Source organism: Eucalyptus grandis, chromosome 2, assembly GCF_016545825.1.
Source record: "Eucalyptus grandis isolate ANBG69807.140 chromosome 2, ASM1654582v1, whole genome shotgun sequence".
Taxonomy (NCBI): Eukaryota; Viridiplantae; Streptophyta; class Magnoliopsida; order Myrtales; family Myrtaceae; genus Eucalyptus; species Eucalyptus grandis.
This window is the reverse complement of record NC_052613.1, coordinates 18,391,515-18,410,827: the sequence shown is the minus strand read 5'-3', so window position 1 is coordinate 18,410,827 and position 19,313 is coordinate 18,391,515. Positions and strand designations below refer to the sequence as shown.

The following is a 19,313-nucleotide window of genomic DNA, read 5'->3' as shown; positions in this document are numbered from 1 at the left end:
GATCGAACCGAGAACACCCTATTTGATCAGTTCGATATGCTCACCCCTATCGATGACGATGATGATCTAATCCATTGCCTCCCAACCCTCAAGCACAAGATTGATCAATGGTACCCTCCCTCCCTCCCTCCCTCCCTCTCTCTCTCTCTCTCTCTCTCTCTCTCTCTCTGATTTTATTTGACTTGTTTTTTTGTTTCCCTTCATTTTTTTCTTTTATCTTTTGATTTTACTTTTACTTTTTGTGATGTTTTCTCTTTTATGTTGCGTCATTGCGTATCCTACAAGAAAATCAAGAAAAGGTTACCCCGGATTCCCGTGAGTTGGCCGAAAAGACTAAATTGCATTGAATACAAAATATTGAGAACTTGATTACACATTAGACCAGATGTTTAAGACATAAAAGTTTGTTTTTATACAAGAAGAATTTAAATACATCTTCACATGATTTTTTTTTCTAGTTCTATTCTATATCTATTTTACAAGTCACTATATACTGTGTGTAGATTGCAAAATCCTACTCCATCACTCACGCTTTCCCACCCTAGATCTTGAGAAGGTGGAGAGTCAAATTCTCCACCTCTCCCGAGACCCCGAGAGAAGAAACTTACATAATCGCAGATGGGGTGCACAATGTAAGTTAAGACTTTCTGCATACCACGCCAGACAATTTCACGATTGCGTCACTACTTAAATTTGGCTCTTATAATTAACGGGTTTGAAGTTTACCTATGTAAGATGACTTTTCTCGTAGGGAAAACTCCCGACGAGTTTTTGCCGCTTTGTCACGAACAAAACAAATGGAATTTTATAACTCGTTCCATTAAGTCCGCTAAAGTCCCACTGCCCCACCAATTTAGATGGTCCCCGAATTGTGCCAACCCCTTTTCCCTTAGGTGAACATGATTGATTCCTTCTCTCTTGTCCTCTTATAAGCAACGATCATGAATCATGAAGATAAAAGATGTGTTCCGTTCAACTTTGGGGGAATGTCTTTGAAAAAAACAAAGACCTTTAGATTAAAGGGATCTTTCGAAATGTAGGTAGTATTTGATAAAGTAGATTTTAAAAACACATTAGAAAGCAACTTTAACATAAATACAATTTGGTAAAAAGTAATTTGTAAAAATATTTTGCTAATTTTTTTGTAAAAAATCTCAAACAAATTGCCCTTGGAACTTAGTCACTGCTAGCAATGATGGTGTTGGCATGCCTACCTTTAGAGTTTTTGAGGACATTTTCGCAATTATGAAAGTTGAGCGAGGGTAAAATTTGATGTAGACATCGAGCCATATCAAAGAGGAAGTACTAAAGACCCATTGTCTATTTTGATTAATTCGATCACTCGAGTGTGGGCCAAGCAATTCAGGTAAGCTGTTGGTGTCATGGTTCGTGATCTTTGGTGTGGAGACTACTTAGATCAAGTATTGAAGAATCTTGGAAATCTTGGCATAATTTGATTATCTGGTCACCAAATATTTGACCAAGTCAATAAAATTGTCTTCCTATTTAGTCATATTCTAGAATAGGAAGCATTAGATCTCCTAAATTGTAACCAACTAAATTAGCATTTTGGGGCTGGTTTGGCCGAACTCTAGAGTTGGTTTTAGGATTTATGTGGCGGCTAGAAGGCCTATATTAAGGGCTAGCTGAATTTCTTTGGAGAAGACATTATTTTTAGTGCAATAAAAAAAAAAAAAAATGAGAGGTTTTATTCTATTGTTCTTTTGAGGACTTGACCTTATCAAGGTTCCCTTGTGGCGGTCGATTTGATTTATCGAGCGAAAGATATCGAGCGAAATAGTGAATTCTTTCGCTCGTGGCGTCTATAACGTTGGTTGGTTGACACGGGTTCGTTAACAGACCATGTTCATATCGAGGTTGCCAATCACAGGTTCAATTAGAGGTCCAGGTTCGCAATTCGCACCATCTAGGCTTCGTAGAACGATCTTTCTGCAATGATTCACACCAAAATTGGAAAGGAAAAAGAAGTCTACTTGCATTCTAGAAACGCAGCATCCAAAAGTATTTTCAAACCTACTTTAGACTAAAGGTTTTTAGAGAATTTTAAAGATGCAATTGCATCTTCTTTAAGCACCCCAAAATTTTGCCAAATGGCATTTGCATTTGACCAATGAGTTTAGGGCCCCGAAAGGCTTTGCATATGCCAAACCACACACTTATACATAGCTGACTTGGCGTCCTGCTCCCTCTAACATTTTGACAATGTAGTCCAAATTTCCTTTAGCTCCCAAATTTACTTTATTTGGAGTAGTCCTACCAAATCACTTGCTAAATACAGTTCGATAAAGAAGTTTTACCATCTTTAGCATTACCAGGTGAGACCATATTAGTTGCATGTCTTTCGCAACTTCCATCGAATTAGTTCGCATCGGCATGTTCCGATCGGCTTTATTGCATTGATGCGACACCTGAGATTTTCTCACCAATTCACAGTACCAAAATGGCAAAACTACTAAACACACGCAATCAAGTCGATAGGACACCGTTACAGATCCTGTCATTCTTTATGACTGCCGGTCTTGAAATGGAGAACACAAGTGTGATCCACATGGAAATTTAAAAAAAAAAAAAAAAAAAAAGATAATTTAAAGAGGAGAATAATGCTCAAGGAGATTGTACACCCGATGGAAAAATTATTTAAAAAGTTGTAAATCTATTTGACAATGGTTAATTCATTTTCAAATTTTTCAATTTGATCGATTTACTCCAGAACATTTTGACAATTTTCCAATGTGATTATTTCGGCCCATTTTAGGGTTGCTAAGGCCCAGGTGGAGGAAATAGGAAAAAACAAAACAATTTTTTTAAAAATAAATTAAAAAATTGTCTATATTAGTATCGGTCACTTCACGAAAGATGGCCGATGTCCACGTTATTGAAAAATTGTCAAAATTTTATGTTTGCATTGATTATGGCCTCCATTGATGAGTATCATTCAAGGGTAGCAATCTTCATTTGCTTTCATGAGCTCCATGACAAATGGGACCATTTACTTGCTTGACTACTCTAACCTCCACCAAATGAAACCCATCACGACATATCTTTAGGACCCTTTATATTGTACAATGTGGACCAAGCATTATGATATTTTGAGTCGTGAATTTCAAGTAGTGGATATCATTAAGTGATTCAAAGAAATGATGGTCATATTTGATACAACCACCACAGTAAATGATATTGTTGGACGCTCGGACCCGTCCATTTTGTCTTGCGATAATGATTTTGTACATTTAAGGTCATTATATATATCGGGTGACCAACATTGAATTTCCAGCAACGTAGGGAATTGAACATGCCTCCTGTGACTCATTCATACTTAGCATTATGTGTCGTGTGTCTATCGTCATCTCCTGTCCATTTTTCGAGTCTATTCAAGCCAATCACAGCTCGGCAAGTTGGAAAAGAATGTCGCGAGCCTCGACACAGGGCACTCGGCTTAGGTGGACAATCACGCCATGCTCAAGAAGCGTCAAAAAAAATCTCTCTGCGATCTATTGGACCAGATTTGGAAAATGGAATCCCTTTCAAACATTTGACAAGCTTTTGTGCATTCAGTCCAGATAGGAGGCAACTACCGCAAATTTTCCCTTTACATAAATGTCGCCATGTGTTCCCACCGTGTCGTCACATGCCATCCCCAGCCAACACCAAAATCACATCATGTCGTCATGTTGACAATGCTCGTGGGCTACGACTCTCTCCATCCAATCTCCTATATATTCAAAACCAATGCATCGCCCCGTTCCGTGAAAGCAGGCAATTCTTGCTTTGCTACAGTCTCTTCCCCTTCGAAATTCATGGTAATTTCCTAATACATGCAGCTTTGGATCGATCCAGCGATGATGTGGATTGGATCTAGCAGTTTCTGATTACGTCAGGGCATTCTCCTTACCTGATAAACAGGAGAGAATATCCGCGGTCGGCATTTTGTTCGCCTCGACTTGCTGGACATTGATAGCCAGAAAGGTGTACTTACACATCTTACGCTTTTGGAATCGTCGCACGTCGACACGATGGACTCATTGCCAGAACACTGCATCTCTGTGATTCTCGCCCTCACATCCCCTGAAGACGTATGCAGGCTCGCTCAAGTGTCGCGCACTTTCCGATCAGCTGCTCAGTCCGACGTCATCTGGGAAGGCTTCTTGCCGCCTGACTGCAAAACCCTGCTCGCAAGGTTGGTGAGGCCCCTCAAGTTCAGTTCCAAGAAGGAGCTCTACCTCAGCTTGTGCCAACCTCAGCTCGTTGACTCCGGGAGAAAGGTGATCGAAACTTTCGTGGATTTTCTTTTCTTTATTTGTTTCATGAAGGAATTGAGAATTTGAAGAGCTGGTTTTTGGAAATTTTCTTCTTTGTTAAAAACAGAGCTTCAAGCTGGAGAAATTGTCTGGGAAGATATCGTATGTGCTGTCTGCAAGAGAGCTTTCCATAGCATGGAGCGATGTCCCCACGCACTGGACCTGGAAATTTGTGCCCGATTCGAGGTTTGTCACTTCACCGATCAGCATTCGTCATTCGCTAAACAAAATAGTTCGAAAAAAGAACCTCTTTTTCCATGTAGATTTCAGGAAGTGGCGGAGCTCAGAACAACACATTGGCTGGAGATCGAAGGCCGAATGCCCACCGCAATGCTATCCCAAAACACTCTCTATGAAGCCTATCTCATCATGAAAATCTCTCACCGTGCATACGGGCTAGATGTGATGCCATCACAAGCATCAATCGAGTTGAAAAACCAGGTAGTGTTCACAAGCACAGCAATTCTGCAGCAAGGCCATCAAGAAAGCAGAAACAAGCAAGAACCGGGGGTTGAAGGTGAAGAGAAAGTCCCGATGGAAAGAGAAGATGGGTGGATGGAGGTTGAGCTTGGAGAGTTCTTCAATGGCGGATATGGCGGAGATCATCATGAGGTGGTGAAGGTGAGCTTCAAGGAGGTGAAGGGTTATCAACTGAAGGGAGGGCTTGTCATTGAAGGCCTTGAAGTGAGGCCTAAAAGAATTGTGTGAAAAGATCATCGATAATTGCAAGGATCATTAGGGTTCTTGTTTATTGTAAATCTGGTATTCTTTTTAAAAAAAATTCTAGGCGTCTTATTGTTCATTTCTCACGGAAATTAAATGGGGAAAGTTGTCTTAAAATCCTAGACCAATTGCACTTTTACTAATGCAGTCTTGTACTTTTCAAATTTTCCATTTAAGTCCTAAATCTTTCTATGAATTAAATCCACCTAGCCAGTTTTATTAATTTTTCTTTTATTTTCCCTTTTTTTTTTTCTATAACCCTAGAATGGTGAGATTCTCAGCCATAGAGCAAGAATGTCGAGCACTCACCTAGGACTTGGCAAGGGTTGCGAGGGCGAGGGCGTAACAATCGAGGGCATCGAGCCCTCACCCATAAACAAGCAAGAGCCGCAACCATTGCCCTTTGACTAGCGAGGCCTACGATTAGGGAAAAAAATAAAAAGGAAAAATGAAAAAGTATTATTAAAATTTGTCCATGCTGATGTTAGTTATGCCACATAAGATGGTCAACATCCGCATTAGCAATTTCCAACTACAATATGATCAGATGGATTCTGTTAACAAAATTTGAGAAGGTTTAGAATTCGGTCAACAAAATTAAAAGATTTAAGATTGAGTTTGCAAAAATATAATATGTTTAGAATTCAAAGGGTAATTTTTCCAAATAAAATGTCAAATAAGATGTGAATTTCGATATATATGTATAAATATATATTTATATCTATTTAAATATGCAAATAGCTATATGTCAGCCACTCTACATATGAGCTTGGCTGGTCCATCTTTCAAGAGCTCATTAATTCCATTTAGCTCCTATGCGATGAGCATTTAAAAAGGTGAAGCGTCTCTATCAAGCAGACTTGTTTCTCTAGGCTAAAAAGCTTGCGCCAAAATTCAAGATTCATGATCAAAATCAAATCTTTTATCATCTAATTGGAAAGGGCCCTTTCAGCTGAAAAAGTCAAATACAAGCACTAAAAAAGGAGGATGAGTTCGAGAATTGACCATTTCATTTAAATAAAAATATTAATTTCATAGAAGTAGATATATCGAGAAAGGCACAAATACTAAAACCAACGTGCCCTTTTTTTTATAAATAGTTCAATTTGAGAAATATCTCTGTTTTTATCTGTGCGATAATGATAGATATTGCAATCGATGGAGAGTAAAAGCTAAATAAGCACACGTGTAAAAGAGAAGAATGGAGAGCATTAAGTTGAGTTTATATTTATTTATTTATTTTGTATTTAATTTTATTTGTAGCGTTAATTTGAGATTGAGAGAAAGGAAAACCATCACGGCATAGGAAATTCTACTGATATCATCATCTAGTTTGATTCACGTATTTAAGAAAGCCTTTTGCAGCACACGTGTTAGTATCGTATCAAGATGATCAAGGACTTGTTTCTATATGATCCCCCTTACAAAAATATTTATAAGCAGAGTGTACATAAGAACGGCTGTAATAAAATGTTGGATGCAAAACCTTAAAAATTGTCTTCCAAGTAGTTGAACGCATTTTCCAAAACGAAATAAAGTTAATAAATACATCATTAGAATTCACATATACTATTGAGCATAGGGTAATAATGTTTGCATTGGTTATGGCCTTCAATGTTGAGTGATCGTTCAAAAGAGCAGCAATATTAGAAATTCATTGGCTTTTATGAGTTTCATGACAAATGTGACCATTCACTTGCTTGACTTAATACAAAAGGTCTTATATAGTTATTTGAAAAGGATGAAGGGCAGAATGGTAGGTGTTAGGGGTGATTAGTTCTTGGATAATCCAATTTCTATCCTAGAATCGGAAATCGAACGAGAAGGATCGATTCCCATTTCTGAAATAGGAAACTAGCCCACCGAGTCATGGAACTAATTACTTCGATTGTCGGGTGGGTCAATGGAACTAATGGTGGTGGGGACGCGGCGGTGGTGAGGACGGCGCTTGGGTGGGCTCTTCACAACTTGCTTGGCTGCGGTGATTTGATCACGCTCCTCCACGTCTACTCCACCGCCAGATCCAAGAGCAGGAAGAGCTTGATGATCCTTCGTCTTGTTGGTTGGGTCTGCCTATGTGGGGCCCAGCTAACACAAAACAATAAAAAAAACAACAACAAAAAGTCAAAAAGCAAAAAGAAGAAGTGGGAGTGATTCGAATGTGGAGCGAAAGAAATAAGGGCAGGGAGAGTGGTTTCGTCGAGAAGAACACACGAGAAAAAGTGGCGCAACTTTGTAGTTCCGATGCAAAGGCCAAACATTATTGGAACCAACTTAAATTTTAGTATATTTTCGTGAAACCGATGGCTATGAGTTGGTTGGTTTCGTTCATTGAAAACATTTTCTGAATTCACCCATCGCAATTAATGTGTTAATCTACTTTCGTGGTGATGAAATGTTATTATATTATTGATGTGGAGCCTTTGATATATGATTAGAGAAAAACTTTTCATATATCTTATCATTCTTTATGACTAGTAGAAATTTTTGAGTGGTCCATGATTTTCCCCGTATTGGGTCTTCTACATAAATTGTTGGTGTTGTTGCTTTTGTCTCCTTATTATTTCCACATTACAATTACATATTGTGAGGTTGTATTGCCAAAATATGTTTTTTTGTGTTGCTGGGGTTCAATGAATTTGCTCAGTTTAGTTTTGGGGAATATATTAATCCTGCATTGGGTTGGTCCTTGGTGAATTGTTACCCTGTTCTCCCGGCACACCTCAGGGGCTACTAGGCGGCCCTCTCCTTCAGGGACATGTGCAGCAGCTTGTTAAGAGATACATATAATTCTTTAATGCGGAAATTCATAATAAAACAGTGATATTTGATCTTCATGATTTTCACAAATAGATGAAGACGTACATTTATCCATAGCGTTACCTTTGATGATAATCGTTGTAAAAAACCGAAGAACTCGAATCAAATGAAGAAATTCGATTTCTCTCCCTTGACCCACTATTCTTTAATGTATTCTATCGATGGATGAAAGAATACTGAGTTCCTTTCAATTATTATTGTTCATGTAGGCGGAGAGAGGACCGGACTCTATTATACGTTCTTTCAATAGGTGCCTTCCATCAAAGCACCTTTTAACTTCCATAAAAGTGGTACCTCTTCGTTTTATTAGAGTCGCAACTTCTCATAACCAATATATTATTTATTTTATAGCATTTCAACTATTATTAAACCATATAATATATCATGTGGGCCACAATAATTCTTACACAGCTTCCCCAACATAAGCTCTCATTGACTCTGTTCTTCCTCCTAATATAAGTCCAGTTGGTTCAATTGAGTGATAAGAGAAGTGGGGTGATCTTGAGTTGTTTGCAGACCAACATAGTGATTGTGGTCGCGGAGGGCGATCAAGAGCGCGCGAAGATCGTGTCGATGGCGAGGGAGATGGGCGCTTCGGCTCTCGTTGTCGGGCTTCACGATCAGAGCTTCCTTTACAGCCTTCTTTCCTCCAGAACTTACACTTCGATTGCTCTTGCTCTGTTTCTGAAACAAAGCTCGTCCTCTGCAAAATCTGAGCCTGCTTTTGATGGGTTTTTAGCTTTAATTGATTTGATTACCTGCAAATCATGAACTCCATTCGTGTGCGGCGAATCGAGATAGTGGTCATGAATTAGGACGAGCATCTCAAGTTTGTGGATGGAGGGTTTGTGAAGGGTTAGGCCTTTTTCGTTTTTACACATTTATAACGAATAATAAAAAAAAAGGATCCGATTCAGGTGGTCCAAGTGGGTGTTTCCACACATGGAACCAGAAATCAAACTGATGCTCCCAGAATTGTCCAAAACCGGCTGCTCCAATTTGGTCCGGGCGATATTTTGCTCTCTCCTAGGAGGTGCTATGCAAGGAACCTATTTTTTGTATCTAAACTGTACACCTATTGTGATTTGATCGGACCATTGAGAGGCTTTGATGGTGAAGGCAAAGAACCAACGGTTGGAGTTGTCAACCTGTAGTGGACAATTTGTCTTTTGTACAAGCAGGATTTGGAAGAGAATAGTTTGTGAGATAGGTGATCCTAACCCTTCCTAGGTCTTTTGTATTTTGTGTGCTGTTTGGGATACTATTATGGGTTTGTAAATATAAAGTTAACGTAATGAGATATATGTGTACTATTTTGACTTGTGCAATATTCTTACATGGCATATTGTGATGTATTTTTGTGGTGCTTCCATATGCTATTAATCAAAGGAAATCTAATTAGAAATGACTCGTGTAGTGCGTGACATACCTGGGGATTCACACCCTTGCCTAGACCTAGTCGAGGGCCACCACTGGTAGCCGATCCTCACCCAACTTGGGTGAGGGCTGGCAAGCCCTCAACTGCCCTTGGCCGAGGCTTAGTGACCCCCACCGGCTCACCCCCACCCTTGCCGACCCCTCCCGGCGATGGTGGGGTGGTGGCAATAGCGAGGGGTTGCAGCCCTACCTACCCGACTTCTTCTTTTTTTTTCTTTTTTCCTTTTATAAAAAAGTTAGCCTATTTTTAAAATTTAATTTCAATAAAATTAGCATTAAATATCAAATTTAGACCAAAACGATATTGTTTTAGTCTTATACTTCATGATTTACCCATGTTATTGCCATGTAGGAGAGAGAAAATATTTATAAAAAAAAAACCACATCAGCATTTTTTTATTAGTCAAATTGGATGGAATTAATGAAAAAAACTCATTTGAACTAATTTGATAATTTTTAGGACTTGATTTCACTTTTTGCAAGTAGACTCAATTGCACTTTTATGCCAAATTTTAAGACTTCTACCAAACATATTCCATTATTCGACATATCTTGAGGTTCACTAGAAATCTTTAAATTTGTCTTGAAAGTACAGTGAAGTTTTAAAACTTTCATAAAGTGCAATCAAGTTCTAAAATTTATCAAAATGGTGCAATCGAGTTCTTCCGTTAACACCGTCCAATATAACTAATAAAAAATGCTAACCTGCCTTTTTTTTCATTAGTTTTTCTCTCCTAGGTGGCATTGATGTGGCTAAAACAAGCAAGATAATCTTGAAATACGTCGTTTTGGTCTTCTCTCCTAGGTGGCATTGATGTGGCTAAAACAAGCAAGATAATCTCGAAATACGTCGTTTTGGTCAAAATTTGATTTGAAATAGAGAGAGAGAGAGAGTCCACCACGCTTTTGAAATCGTCGAATGAGAACACCAATGGACTCGTTGCCTGAACACTGCGTTTCTACTATTCTCGCCCTCAAATCCCCTAAAGACGCATGCAAGCCCGCTCGGGTATCGCGCGCTTTCCAATCAGCCGCTCAGTCCGATGTTGTCTGGGACGGTTTCTTGCCGTCCGACTGTGATGCCGTACTCGCAAGGCTGCTGAGGCCCCCTCAAGTTCGGTTCCGAGGAGGAGCTCTACCTCAGCTCATTGATTCCGGAAGAAAGGTGATCGAAACTTTCGTGGGTTTTCTTTTCTTTGCTATTTCCACGAAGATTTTGAGAATCCTGTGATAACTGGTTTTTGGAAATTTATTTCTTTGTTAAAAACAGAGGTTCAAGCTGGAGAGATCGTCTGGGAAGATATCGTATGTGCCGTCTGCAAGAGAGCTTTCCATAGCATGGAGCGATGTACCCATGTATTGGACCTGGAAATTTGTGCCCGATTCGAGGTTTGTCACTTCACCGATCATCATTTGTCATTCGCTGAACACAAAAGTTTGAAAAAAGAACATCTTTCTCTGTGTAGATTTCAGGCTACAAAGCACGAACACGTTCTAGGAGCTTTTGTGTCATGTCGGGCACTCCGAGATGTGTTGGACACGCATGGTCGAAAAACATGCGTCGAAAAATTCGCCATGCGGTCAACTCTTTCCGACACGCTCCGACTCATGTGTCTAAAAATTGCGAGAGGGATGGTGGTTACTAGGTTGGGTCTGCAAGTGCGAAGGAAAGAAAATTGTTAAAAAAGGCGACGGAAGGTGGAGGCAAGGGCAAGGGAGTGGAGGCGAGGCCACGAGCAATGGCAAGGCCACGATTGCAAGGAGGAGGGCCGCGACTGTGATGCCATGATGAAGGACTGGAAGCGAGGCTACGGCTACAACGGAGGGAGGGTCGCAGGCGAGGCGGCAAGCAATAGTGACGAGGTGATAGAAAGAGAGCAGAGATCAAGATTAAGAGGAGGAAAAGGAGGCCATGGAGGAGAGTTTTAACTTTTTGGATGGACTTTGTTGGGAAAATCTAAAATGATTTAGGATTTAATTAGCAAAATTGAAAAGTTTAGGATTGAGTTGGCAAAAGTATAATATGTATAGGATTTTTTGGATAATTTTTCTAAATTAAATGTCAAATAAGACGTGGATGTCGACATATATGAATATATATTTATATCTATTTAAATATGCAAGTAGCTAAATGCAAATCAGTCTACATATGAGCTTGGGTGGTCCACCTCTAAAGAGCTCATCGATTCCATTTAGCTCCTATGAGATGAGCATCTAAAAAGGTGAAAAGTCTCTATCGAGCAGACTTATTTCTCTGGGCTTAAAAGCTTGCGTACAAAATCCAAGATTCATTATTAGCCCACAAAGTCAAATTCAAGAACTTTAAAAGATGATGAGTTCGAGAATTGACCATTTCATTTGAATAAAATATTCCTGTCATTGAAGTAGATGTATCGAGCAAAGACATGGCACAAATACTCAAAGCAACGAGCCCGTTTATTATAAATAGTTTAATCGAGAAATATCTCTTCTTCTATGTTGATCTGTGCGACTACGATAGATATTGCAAATAATGGAGAGGAAAGCTAAGTAAGCACACATGCGTAAACGAGAAGCATGGAGAGCATTAAGTTAAGATTTCTTCTCTTTTCTTTTTGTTCATTTGTATTTTATTTTATTTACAGCATTAATTTCAGATAGAAAGAAAGGAAAACCATCATGGCACAGTAATTTCTATTGCCATGATCATCTAGTTTGATTCAAGTATATAAGAGAGCCTTTTATAGTGCATGTGTTAGTATAGTGTTGAGACAAGGACTTGTATCGATGTGATCCCACAAACAAAAATATTTATAAGCGAAATTTACATTGGAAGGGGTTATAACAAAATGTTGGATGGAAAACCTTAAAAATTGTCCTCCGACCAATCGAAAGCATTTTCAAAAACGAAATATATTAAGAAATACATCATTAGAATTAACATATAATATTGCGCATATGCTATTATGTTTGCATTGATAATGGCCTCCAATGTTGAGCGATCCTTCAACAGGGCAGCAATCTTAGAAATTCATTGGCTTTTATGAGTATCATGACAAATGTGACCATTCACTTGCTTGGCTCAATATGCATGGCCTTGTACAAGAATCTTACATATATTAGAAAAGGATGAAGGGCAAAAAGGGAGGTGCTACACAAAGATTCTCACCTATTTTTCATATTTAAATTGTACAACTGTCTTGTACCCCGAATCTAAATTTGTGATAGCAATTTGGCCAACGATAAGGGAGCCATCCCACAACACATGAAGGGCAATTTGGCCATTTTGATAGATAAATCGAAAGTAAAAGATTTCAATGACTATTCCAGCATCCACCAAAACAAAGCCATTGAGATAAATCTCTAGGACCCTTTAAATTTTGCAATGTTGACCACGTACTATGATATTTCTCATAGGGAATTTTAAGTAGCAGATGTCTTATATCTCCGGGACCCTTTAAATTTTGCAATGTAGACCACGTACTATGGTATTTCTCGTAGGGAATTTCAAGTAGCGAATGTCTTATCATAAAGTAATTTAGGGAAATGATGGTCATGTTAGATAAAATTGCCACCATCGACAAAATTGCTAGGCGCTTGGAACAAACCCATCTTGTCCATCTAAGGCACCTAAATATTGGGTGATCGAGCGACTCGAACATGGAATTGTTTATATTTTCAGCGTCGTAGGGAATTGAACATACCTCTCCTGCCTCGGTCATGCTCAGAATCATAGGAATTGAACGTGTGCCATGTCACTATCGTCCGTTTCCTGGCCATTTTTCAAGTCTGTTCGAGCCAATCACCCCTCGGCGAGTTGGACAAGAATGTCGCGACCCTCGACACGCGGTGCTCGTCTTAGGTGGACGATGACACCATGCTCCATAAGCATCTAAAACTCTCTTCGATCTTTTGGACCAGATACTTTTGGAAAATGGAATCCCTTCCAAACATTTGATTCAATCTTTTGTGTATCCAGTCCAGGTATGAGACAGCTATGACAAAGTTCCCAGTTTCCGTAGTTCCTCAGTGATAGATGTCACCATATGTTCACGGTGTGTTGTCACATGTTATCCCCTGTCCACGCCAAAATCGAATCATGTCGTCATGTTAACGATGCTCGTCAGCCGCAACTCTCTCCACCCGATCTCCTATATATTCAATCACCATGCATCAGACCATTCCATGAGCAAGCAAACGAAAGATGAATTGTCCATCTAATTTCCCCCAAAGGGCAATTCCTGCTTCGATCCAGCTCCAGCCTCTTCCCCCCCTGAAATCCATCGTAATTTCCCGATACATGCAGCTTCGTATCGATCCAGTGATGATGCGGATTGGAGCTAGCAGCTTCTGGCTACATCTGGGCATTGTCGTTCCTCGATATGGTAAGTAGGATAGCATAAGATACATTGGAGAGAATATTAGCCGTTGGCGTTTTCTTGGCCTCAATCGCCAGATAAGGATATCCAGAAAGGTGAACTCATACATCTTACGCATATGAAGTGCATAGATCAAGTCAATGAAACGCGCATTAGACTCGAAACATGCATGGAGAAGATAGAAGAGCATTAGACTTGTAATACGCATGGAAAGCATTGAGAGTCTTTTCGCAGTTTTTTCAAAGACGAGCATGACTTAAATCATTGAAACCTTTTCATCTGTAAGTTTCAAATTTCAAAAGATCATTGAAAGCGCTTAGTATTCGAAATGCAAGTTGTAGAATTATATGCATTTTGAGTTGCATTCACACATACACACATAAATGCATACATGTTTGAATGATCACCTTGGAAAATTTCGAGTTGCTTGAAAGACCACGCTCTTCCATCCAATCATTGGTGGACGAATGTCACATGGTTCTTTCAAAAAGACTCGAAAGCTTCTCCTCGTGGATGGGCTTTTTTTTTTCTTTTTTTTTAGCTTTAAGAAATATCTTCCATAAATCAAACTTCAAAGTTTTAGAAAAAGTTTAAGGCCATTGATATATACAATTTGACTCACTATCAATAAAAAGATTAAGTCAATGAGTTATGGATCAATTAGAATATATTTATTACTTCATACCATACCAATTCTCCAGGGTGGGATTTTTTCTAATACTACTCACACGTACATTTCACCATAAATTATACTTTTAGACTTATGCAAACAAGATGCATCAAAGTTTTGTGAAAAATACTTTTTGAGGAAAGTTTCAGTTTGATAATAGATTATCTCTTTAAGTTTTAGGTATATATGTATGTTATTAGAAACAATGTGGATACAAAAGAAGGCATAAAAAACCAAGGAAAAACGATCATTATAAGGTGACAATGTCTTAAGGATGCTTGTGTGTTAACAGGCGATGGATCAAATATGAATCATTTCGTAGATTCATATTTGATTCATAACCTGTCGATGCACCTGTTGTCTTTGAGGCTTGCCATATGAATTAAAGATATATATCGCCATATACATTGGCTCTTATGGTGCAATAACACATCCTCATACATACGTATATGGTCACTCAAAAGTGCATATATAAGTTAGAGGATGATGTATATGTACATGTGTGGGTTAGTTGATCAGTATTAGAAACAAAATGGTTAAAAGAACAGCACGACAAACCCAGATAATGGGAAAAACGTTAACTGATAGGTGAGTGTATCTTAAGGATGCTTATGTATTGATAGGCGGTGGATCAAATATGAATCTTCCCATAGATCCATATTTGGTCCATCACTTGTTGATGCACATGTTGTCTTTAAGGCTTGCCATATGAACCAATGATATATATCCTCATATATGTTAGCTCTTCTGGTGCAGTAGCGCATCCTCGTATATGCATACATTATTAGAAATAGCATGGATAAAAAAACAACACAAATATCCAATATAACAAGAAAAATGACAAGTGATAAGTGACAATGTTTTAAGGATGCTTATGTATTGATAGGCGATGGACCAAATATGAATCACATCCAACAAATTCATACTCGGTCCATCACCTGTCGATGCACGTGTTGTCTTTAAGGCTTGCTATTTGAATCACAATATATATCCTCACATATTTTAGCTCTTATGGTGCAGTAGCACATCCTCATTAATGCATATATTCTCACTCAAAAGGGCATATATGTATGTTAAAGGATGATGTGCATGTAAGTGCCGAGGTTATTTGTTCAATATTAGAAATAGCATGGATAATTAACAACACAAACAGCCAAAATAACAAGAAAAACAACAAGTGACATGTGATAATGTCTTAAAAATGCTTATGTATTGACAGGCGATGGAACAAATATGAATCACCGAATAGATTCATATTTGGTCCACCACCTGTTGATATATATGATGTCTTTAAGGCTTGTCATATGAACCAATAATATATGTTCCCATATATGGTATCTTTTGGTGGAATAGCACATCCTCGAATATGCATACATTCTAACTCAAAAGGATATATATGTCTGATAGCGGATGATGTATATGTACATGCTGGGGCTATTTGATCAATGTTAGAAATAGCATGGATAAAAAAACAACACAAAAAACTAAAATAACAAGAAAAACGACAAATGATAAGTGACAACGTCTGAAGGATGCTTATGTGTTGACAGGCGATGGATCAAATATGAATCACCTGATAGATTCATATTTGATCAATCACTTGTTGATGCATATGTTGTCTTTAAGGCTTGCCATATGAACCAATGATATATATTCTCATATATGGTATCTCTTCTAGTGCAATAACACATCCTCGTATATGCATATATTCTCACTCGAAAGTGTATATATGTACGTGTGGGGGCTATTTGATCAACATTAGAAATGGCATGGAAAAAAAAAACAACACAAAAATCCAATATAACAAGAAAAATGACAATTGATAAGTGACACTGTCTTAAGGATGCATATGTATTGACAGGCGATGGACCAAATATGAATCTATGGGAGATTCATATTTGGTCCATCACCTGCCGATGCCCACGTTATCTTTAAGGCTTGCCATACGAATCAATAATATATATTGGCTAATCTTGTGCAGACACACATCTTGCTTTATACATGTATCCTTACTTAAAAGGGTATATATATATATGTTAGAGGATGATGTGTATGTACACGCTAGAACCTGTTGTATTTACGGTGAGTTAATGAATCAACGAAAATAGCAAAATGAGATACGTTGTTTCCATTCATGTATCTCATTACTTTGTGTATCTCTCAAGTTCATGTATCCATTTAATTCATGGTTCATGTATCTCTTGGATCTCGTATCCATTTAATTCATGTATCTTCTAGATTCTTATATCTATTTAATTCATGGTTCATGTACCGCTTTTGTATATGAATTCTAAAACTCTATAAATAGACTTCAAAATCTTCATTCCAAGTAGAAGCAAAAACACTAGCATTTCCTCTCTTCAAGTTTCTCTAAGTGTGCTGGTTTCAAAAAGTGTTTGACAGTCTTGTTTGTATAATGTCAATACCAACATGTTTGAGGTATTGTGTATTGGGATGCGAAGTTTGTGAAGCTAGTTAACACCGTTGACGAGAACTAACCGTCTTAAAGAGATTCGGTTAGTCGTAGCTCACCTCCAAATACTATTGTTATCACTTTCTTGAATTATTAATTTCTAGTTATAACAAACAATGTTATGTATTCATCTCCCAATACGTTTATTCTTCTTCTTCTATTCCTCTCTAATTGCTAGCAATACCATTTCATCGATATTAGAAACAATACGCATATAAAAACAAAAACAAAAAAACAAAACAATGGGAAAAACACCAAATCATATGTTCCAGTGCCTTAAGTTCGCTACGTAGGCAATGAATCACATATGAATCACTCCATACGGATCCATGCACATGTTGTCTTTAAGGCATGCCATGTGGACCGAATATATAATTCAGGAGTTCAAATTTTAAAACATCGTGGAAGTATCATGGCCGTACGCTGCGTCAAATAAAGAAGCGAATCAATTTTGGCCGTACGCTGCATCAAATAAACTAGCTCGGGATGTTGACCCCTGTTTCTAATTTTGGCTTCTCAGTTTTTAAATCAGCTTGTCAATTTATTTATTTTTCGACATTAAGAAGCGAATCAAAAGCTTATTTATTAAGAGCCCGACTCGGCATCTAGTATGTTTGGGCTTTTCTACGTGCTCAGGAACAGGTCCGCATTGCGATTGCAAAGGCTTGCCTATCTATGGTTCTCCTATTCGAGAATGGCTCGACCCAGCTTGTCTCAACCCATTTGATTATTGGAAGAGTATAAATTTGTTTGAACCGTTGAATCGAACCGGACAAAACTGAAATTGCCGTAATCGGACCGGACTAGACTGAAATTGCCGTTCCAATTCATGTTTGTGGCTTCGGAATTCCAGCCCACAACTAAGTCAAACCGAATTCTGCCTTCATCTTCTTCTCTTTTTTTGCTTTTTTTTTCTCATTACGGCTATTATGTTACGAGAAAAGGAGAATTTATATCTTTATCTTTAAGTTAATTGGATTAATTGATATCAAATAATCGTCATTTGATGTAGTTCGATTCGAGTCTTTTCCAAACAAAAATAATTTGGTCTAATTCGATTTGGCTCTATATCTGAACCGTGTCGACCCATGCTACATCGGATTTTCTTGCTCCGGTCATCTAGCTATGAGCCGATTCACTGTATCTAAGAGCAGTGAAGAACGTTAATCCGCATGAGGAAATAAGACAACCGCTCCACCGTGCATCGTAATCAAGGAATAATGACATGCAAGTATCTAAACTCTTGTTCATCTTATAATCGAGTACATAAATTTCATTTTTCAATCATAATTTCAACTTTACAATCAGTCGCTTGAGTAACCACCACTTCCGCCGTCCCTTTCAACCTATCAGTCACCATCGACTTTACATTAACAATTTCTTTTCTAACTAGTGTCTTTTGCAATTGAGAGTGAGTGGTCCTAGGATTTGATCAAGTTTCACCAAGAACTCACCCTGTTGAAACTAGTTGCACAGTTTTTTGAATTTGAAACTTATCTTGCATACCCTCAAATCTATCCTTTCAATATGTTTCAGGGTTTACCTAGGAATCAGTTTTTTTTTTCAATTTTTTTCTTAAGCAAAAAGAAAATAAACCTAACAACAAAAATCCCCATTTTGTCATAGTAACAATCCATAAAAGATAAACACAAAAAATCAAATAAACAATAAAATACTCAAAACACGTAACAAAATTGAACCAAACCAGTACCAACGAGAAATGAACTCTTTGGTGGCATGCTAAAAATGATTGGATGATATCTATAGTTCATGATGCGATGGTCATCCTATGGAGTGAAGGGTCGAGCTTCCCTTTCCCCGAGCCAGACAACAAAGACATCATTGTACTCAGCTTGTACTTCGAAAATTTATATTTGTTAGAAAATGTACTAACTATAGTGCCCATATTATTCTCTAACAGCCTAACATTTTTTTAACAATTTGTCCCCTACAGGCCAACTTAAAAGCATTCAACTAACATAGAATATGATATGGCAATGTTGCATCCCACCCTGATGAATTTGCTTGTGCAGTATTCCGTCGTCTATTTTCAGGTTTTGTTCCTCAGTTTAGTCATTATATGCCAATTTGTTATGCTTTTAGAAAAGGGAGGGAAGTTGTAAGTGGCAGAACTCCATATGCCATGGTTTTAGTAAATTTCATTTTTCATGGAATAGCTCAACAATCTTGCTCAATCATTTTGAGATATGTCAGTCGCCTCCACGATTATGTCTACCGCTCATGTTGTTATTCTGGCCCATTTGTTGTTCCTCTTCCTGTCCGTTTTAGGCAAGCAACATGTTTTTGTAACTGTTTCTCGTTTTGAAATTGGCAAATTCTTCGACATTTTGTGGCCAAACCAGAGCAATTACTGCTATATCCTTCTTCGAGAATGGGTACTTTCTTGCGGTACATGCTGCCAGATCATTGGGTCCGGATTCCTAATTTGGATTTTCGATTCTTGATTCGGTCCTTTCCCAGGAACTAAGAACCGAATCATATGATATCAAAGT

General features: G+C 38.2%; 2 protein-coding genes across 2 annotated transcripts; both read left to right on the top strand.

Moving 5' to 3' along the window:
• Positions 1-3,817: 3,817 nt before the first annotated feature.
• Positions 3,818-5,121, top strand: LOC104432273 (F-box protein PP2-B15). The gene is made up of 3 exons (XM_010044736.3): positions 3,818-4,283; positions 4,387-4,505; positions 4,583-5,121. The coding sequence occupies exons 1-3, from the start codon at positions 4,035-4,037 to the stop codon at positions 5,025-5,027; spliced, it is 813 nt and encodes a 270-aa protein (XP_010043038.2). The 5' UTR covers positions 3,818-4,034; the 3' UTR covers positions 5,028-5,121.
• A 5,072-nt stretch (positions 5,122-10,193) lies between these two features.
• LOC104432274 (F-box protein At2g02240-like) lies at positions 10,194-11,088 on the top strand. Its single transcript, XM_039306842.1, has 4 exons — positions 10,194-10,464; positions 10,570-10,688; positions 10,766-10,845; positions 10,946-11,088. The coding sequence occupies exons 1-4, from the start codon at positions 10,219-10,221 to the stop codon at positions 11,086-11,088; spliced, it is 588 nt and encodes a 195-aa protein (XP_039162776.1). The 5' UTR covers positions 10,194-10,218.
• The last annotated feature ends 8,225 nt before the right edge of the window (positions 11,089-19,313 follow it).

What these genes read in the sequence shown, in the direction of transcription:
- LOC104432273 (XM_010044736.3), top strand. Translation starts at nt 4,035, where the DNA reads ATGGACTCATTGCCAGAACACTGCATCTCTGTGATTCTCGCCCTCACA. An exon ending in TCGTTGACTCCGGGAGAAAG is followed by an intron (nt 4,284 to 4,386) that starts GTGATCGAAACT and finishes TGTTAAAAACAG; the next exon opens with AGCTTCAAGCTGGAGAAATT. An exon ending in AAATTTGTGCCCGATTCGAG is followed by an intron (nt 4,506 to 4,582) that starts GTTTGTCACTTC and finishes TTTTCCATGTAG; the next exon opens with ATTTCAGGAAGTGGCGGAGC.
- LOC104432274 (XM_039306842.1), top strand. Translation starts at nt 10,219, where the DNA reads ATGAGAACACCAATGGACTCGTTGCCTGAACACTGCGTTTCTACTATT. An exon ending in TCATTGATTCCGGAAGAAAG is followed by an intron (nt 10,465 to 10,569) that starts GTGATCGAAACT and finishes TGTTAAAAACAG; the next exon opens with AGGTTCAAGCTGGAGAGATC. An exon ending in AGATGTGTTGGACACGCATG is followed by an intron (nt 10,846 to 10,945) that starts GTCGAAAAACAT and finishes GGTGGTTACTAG; the next exon opens with GTTGGGTCTGCAAGTGCGAA.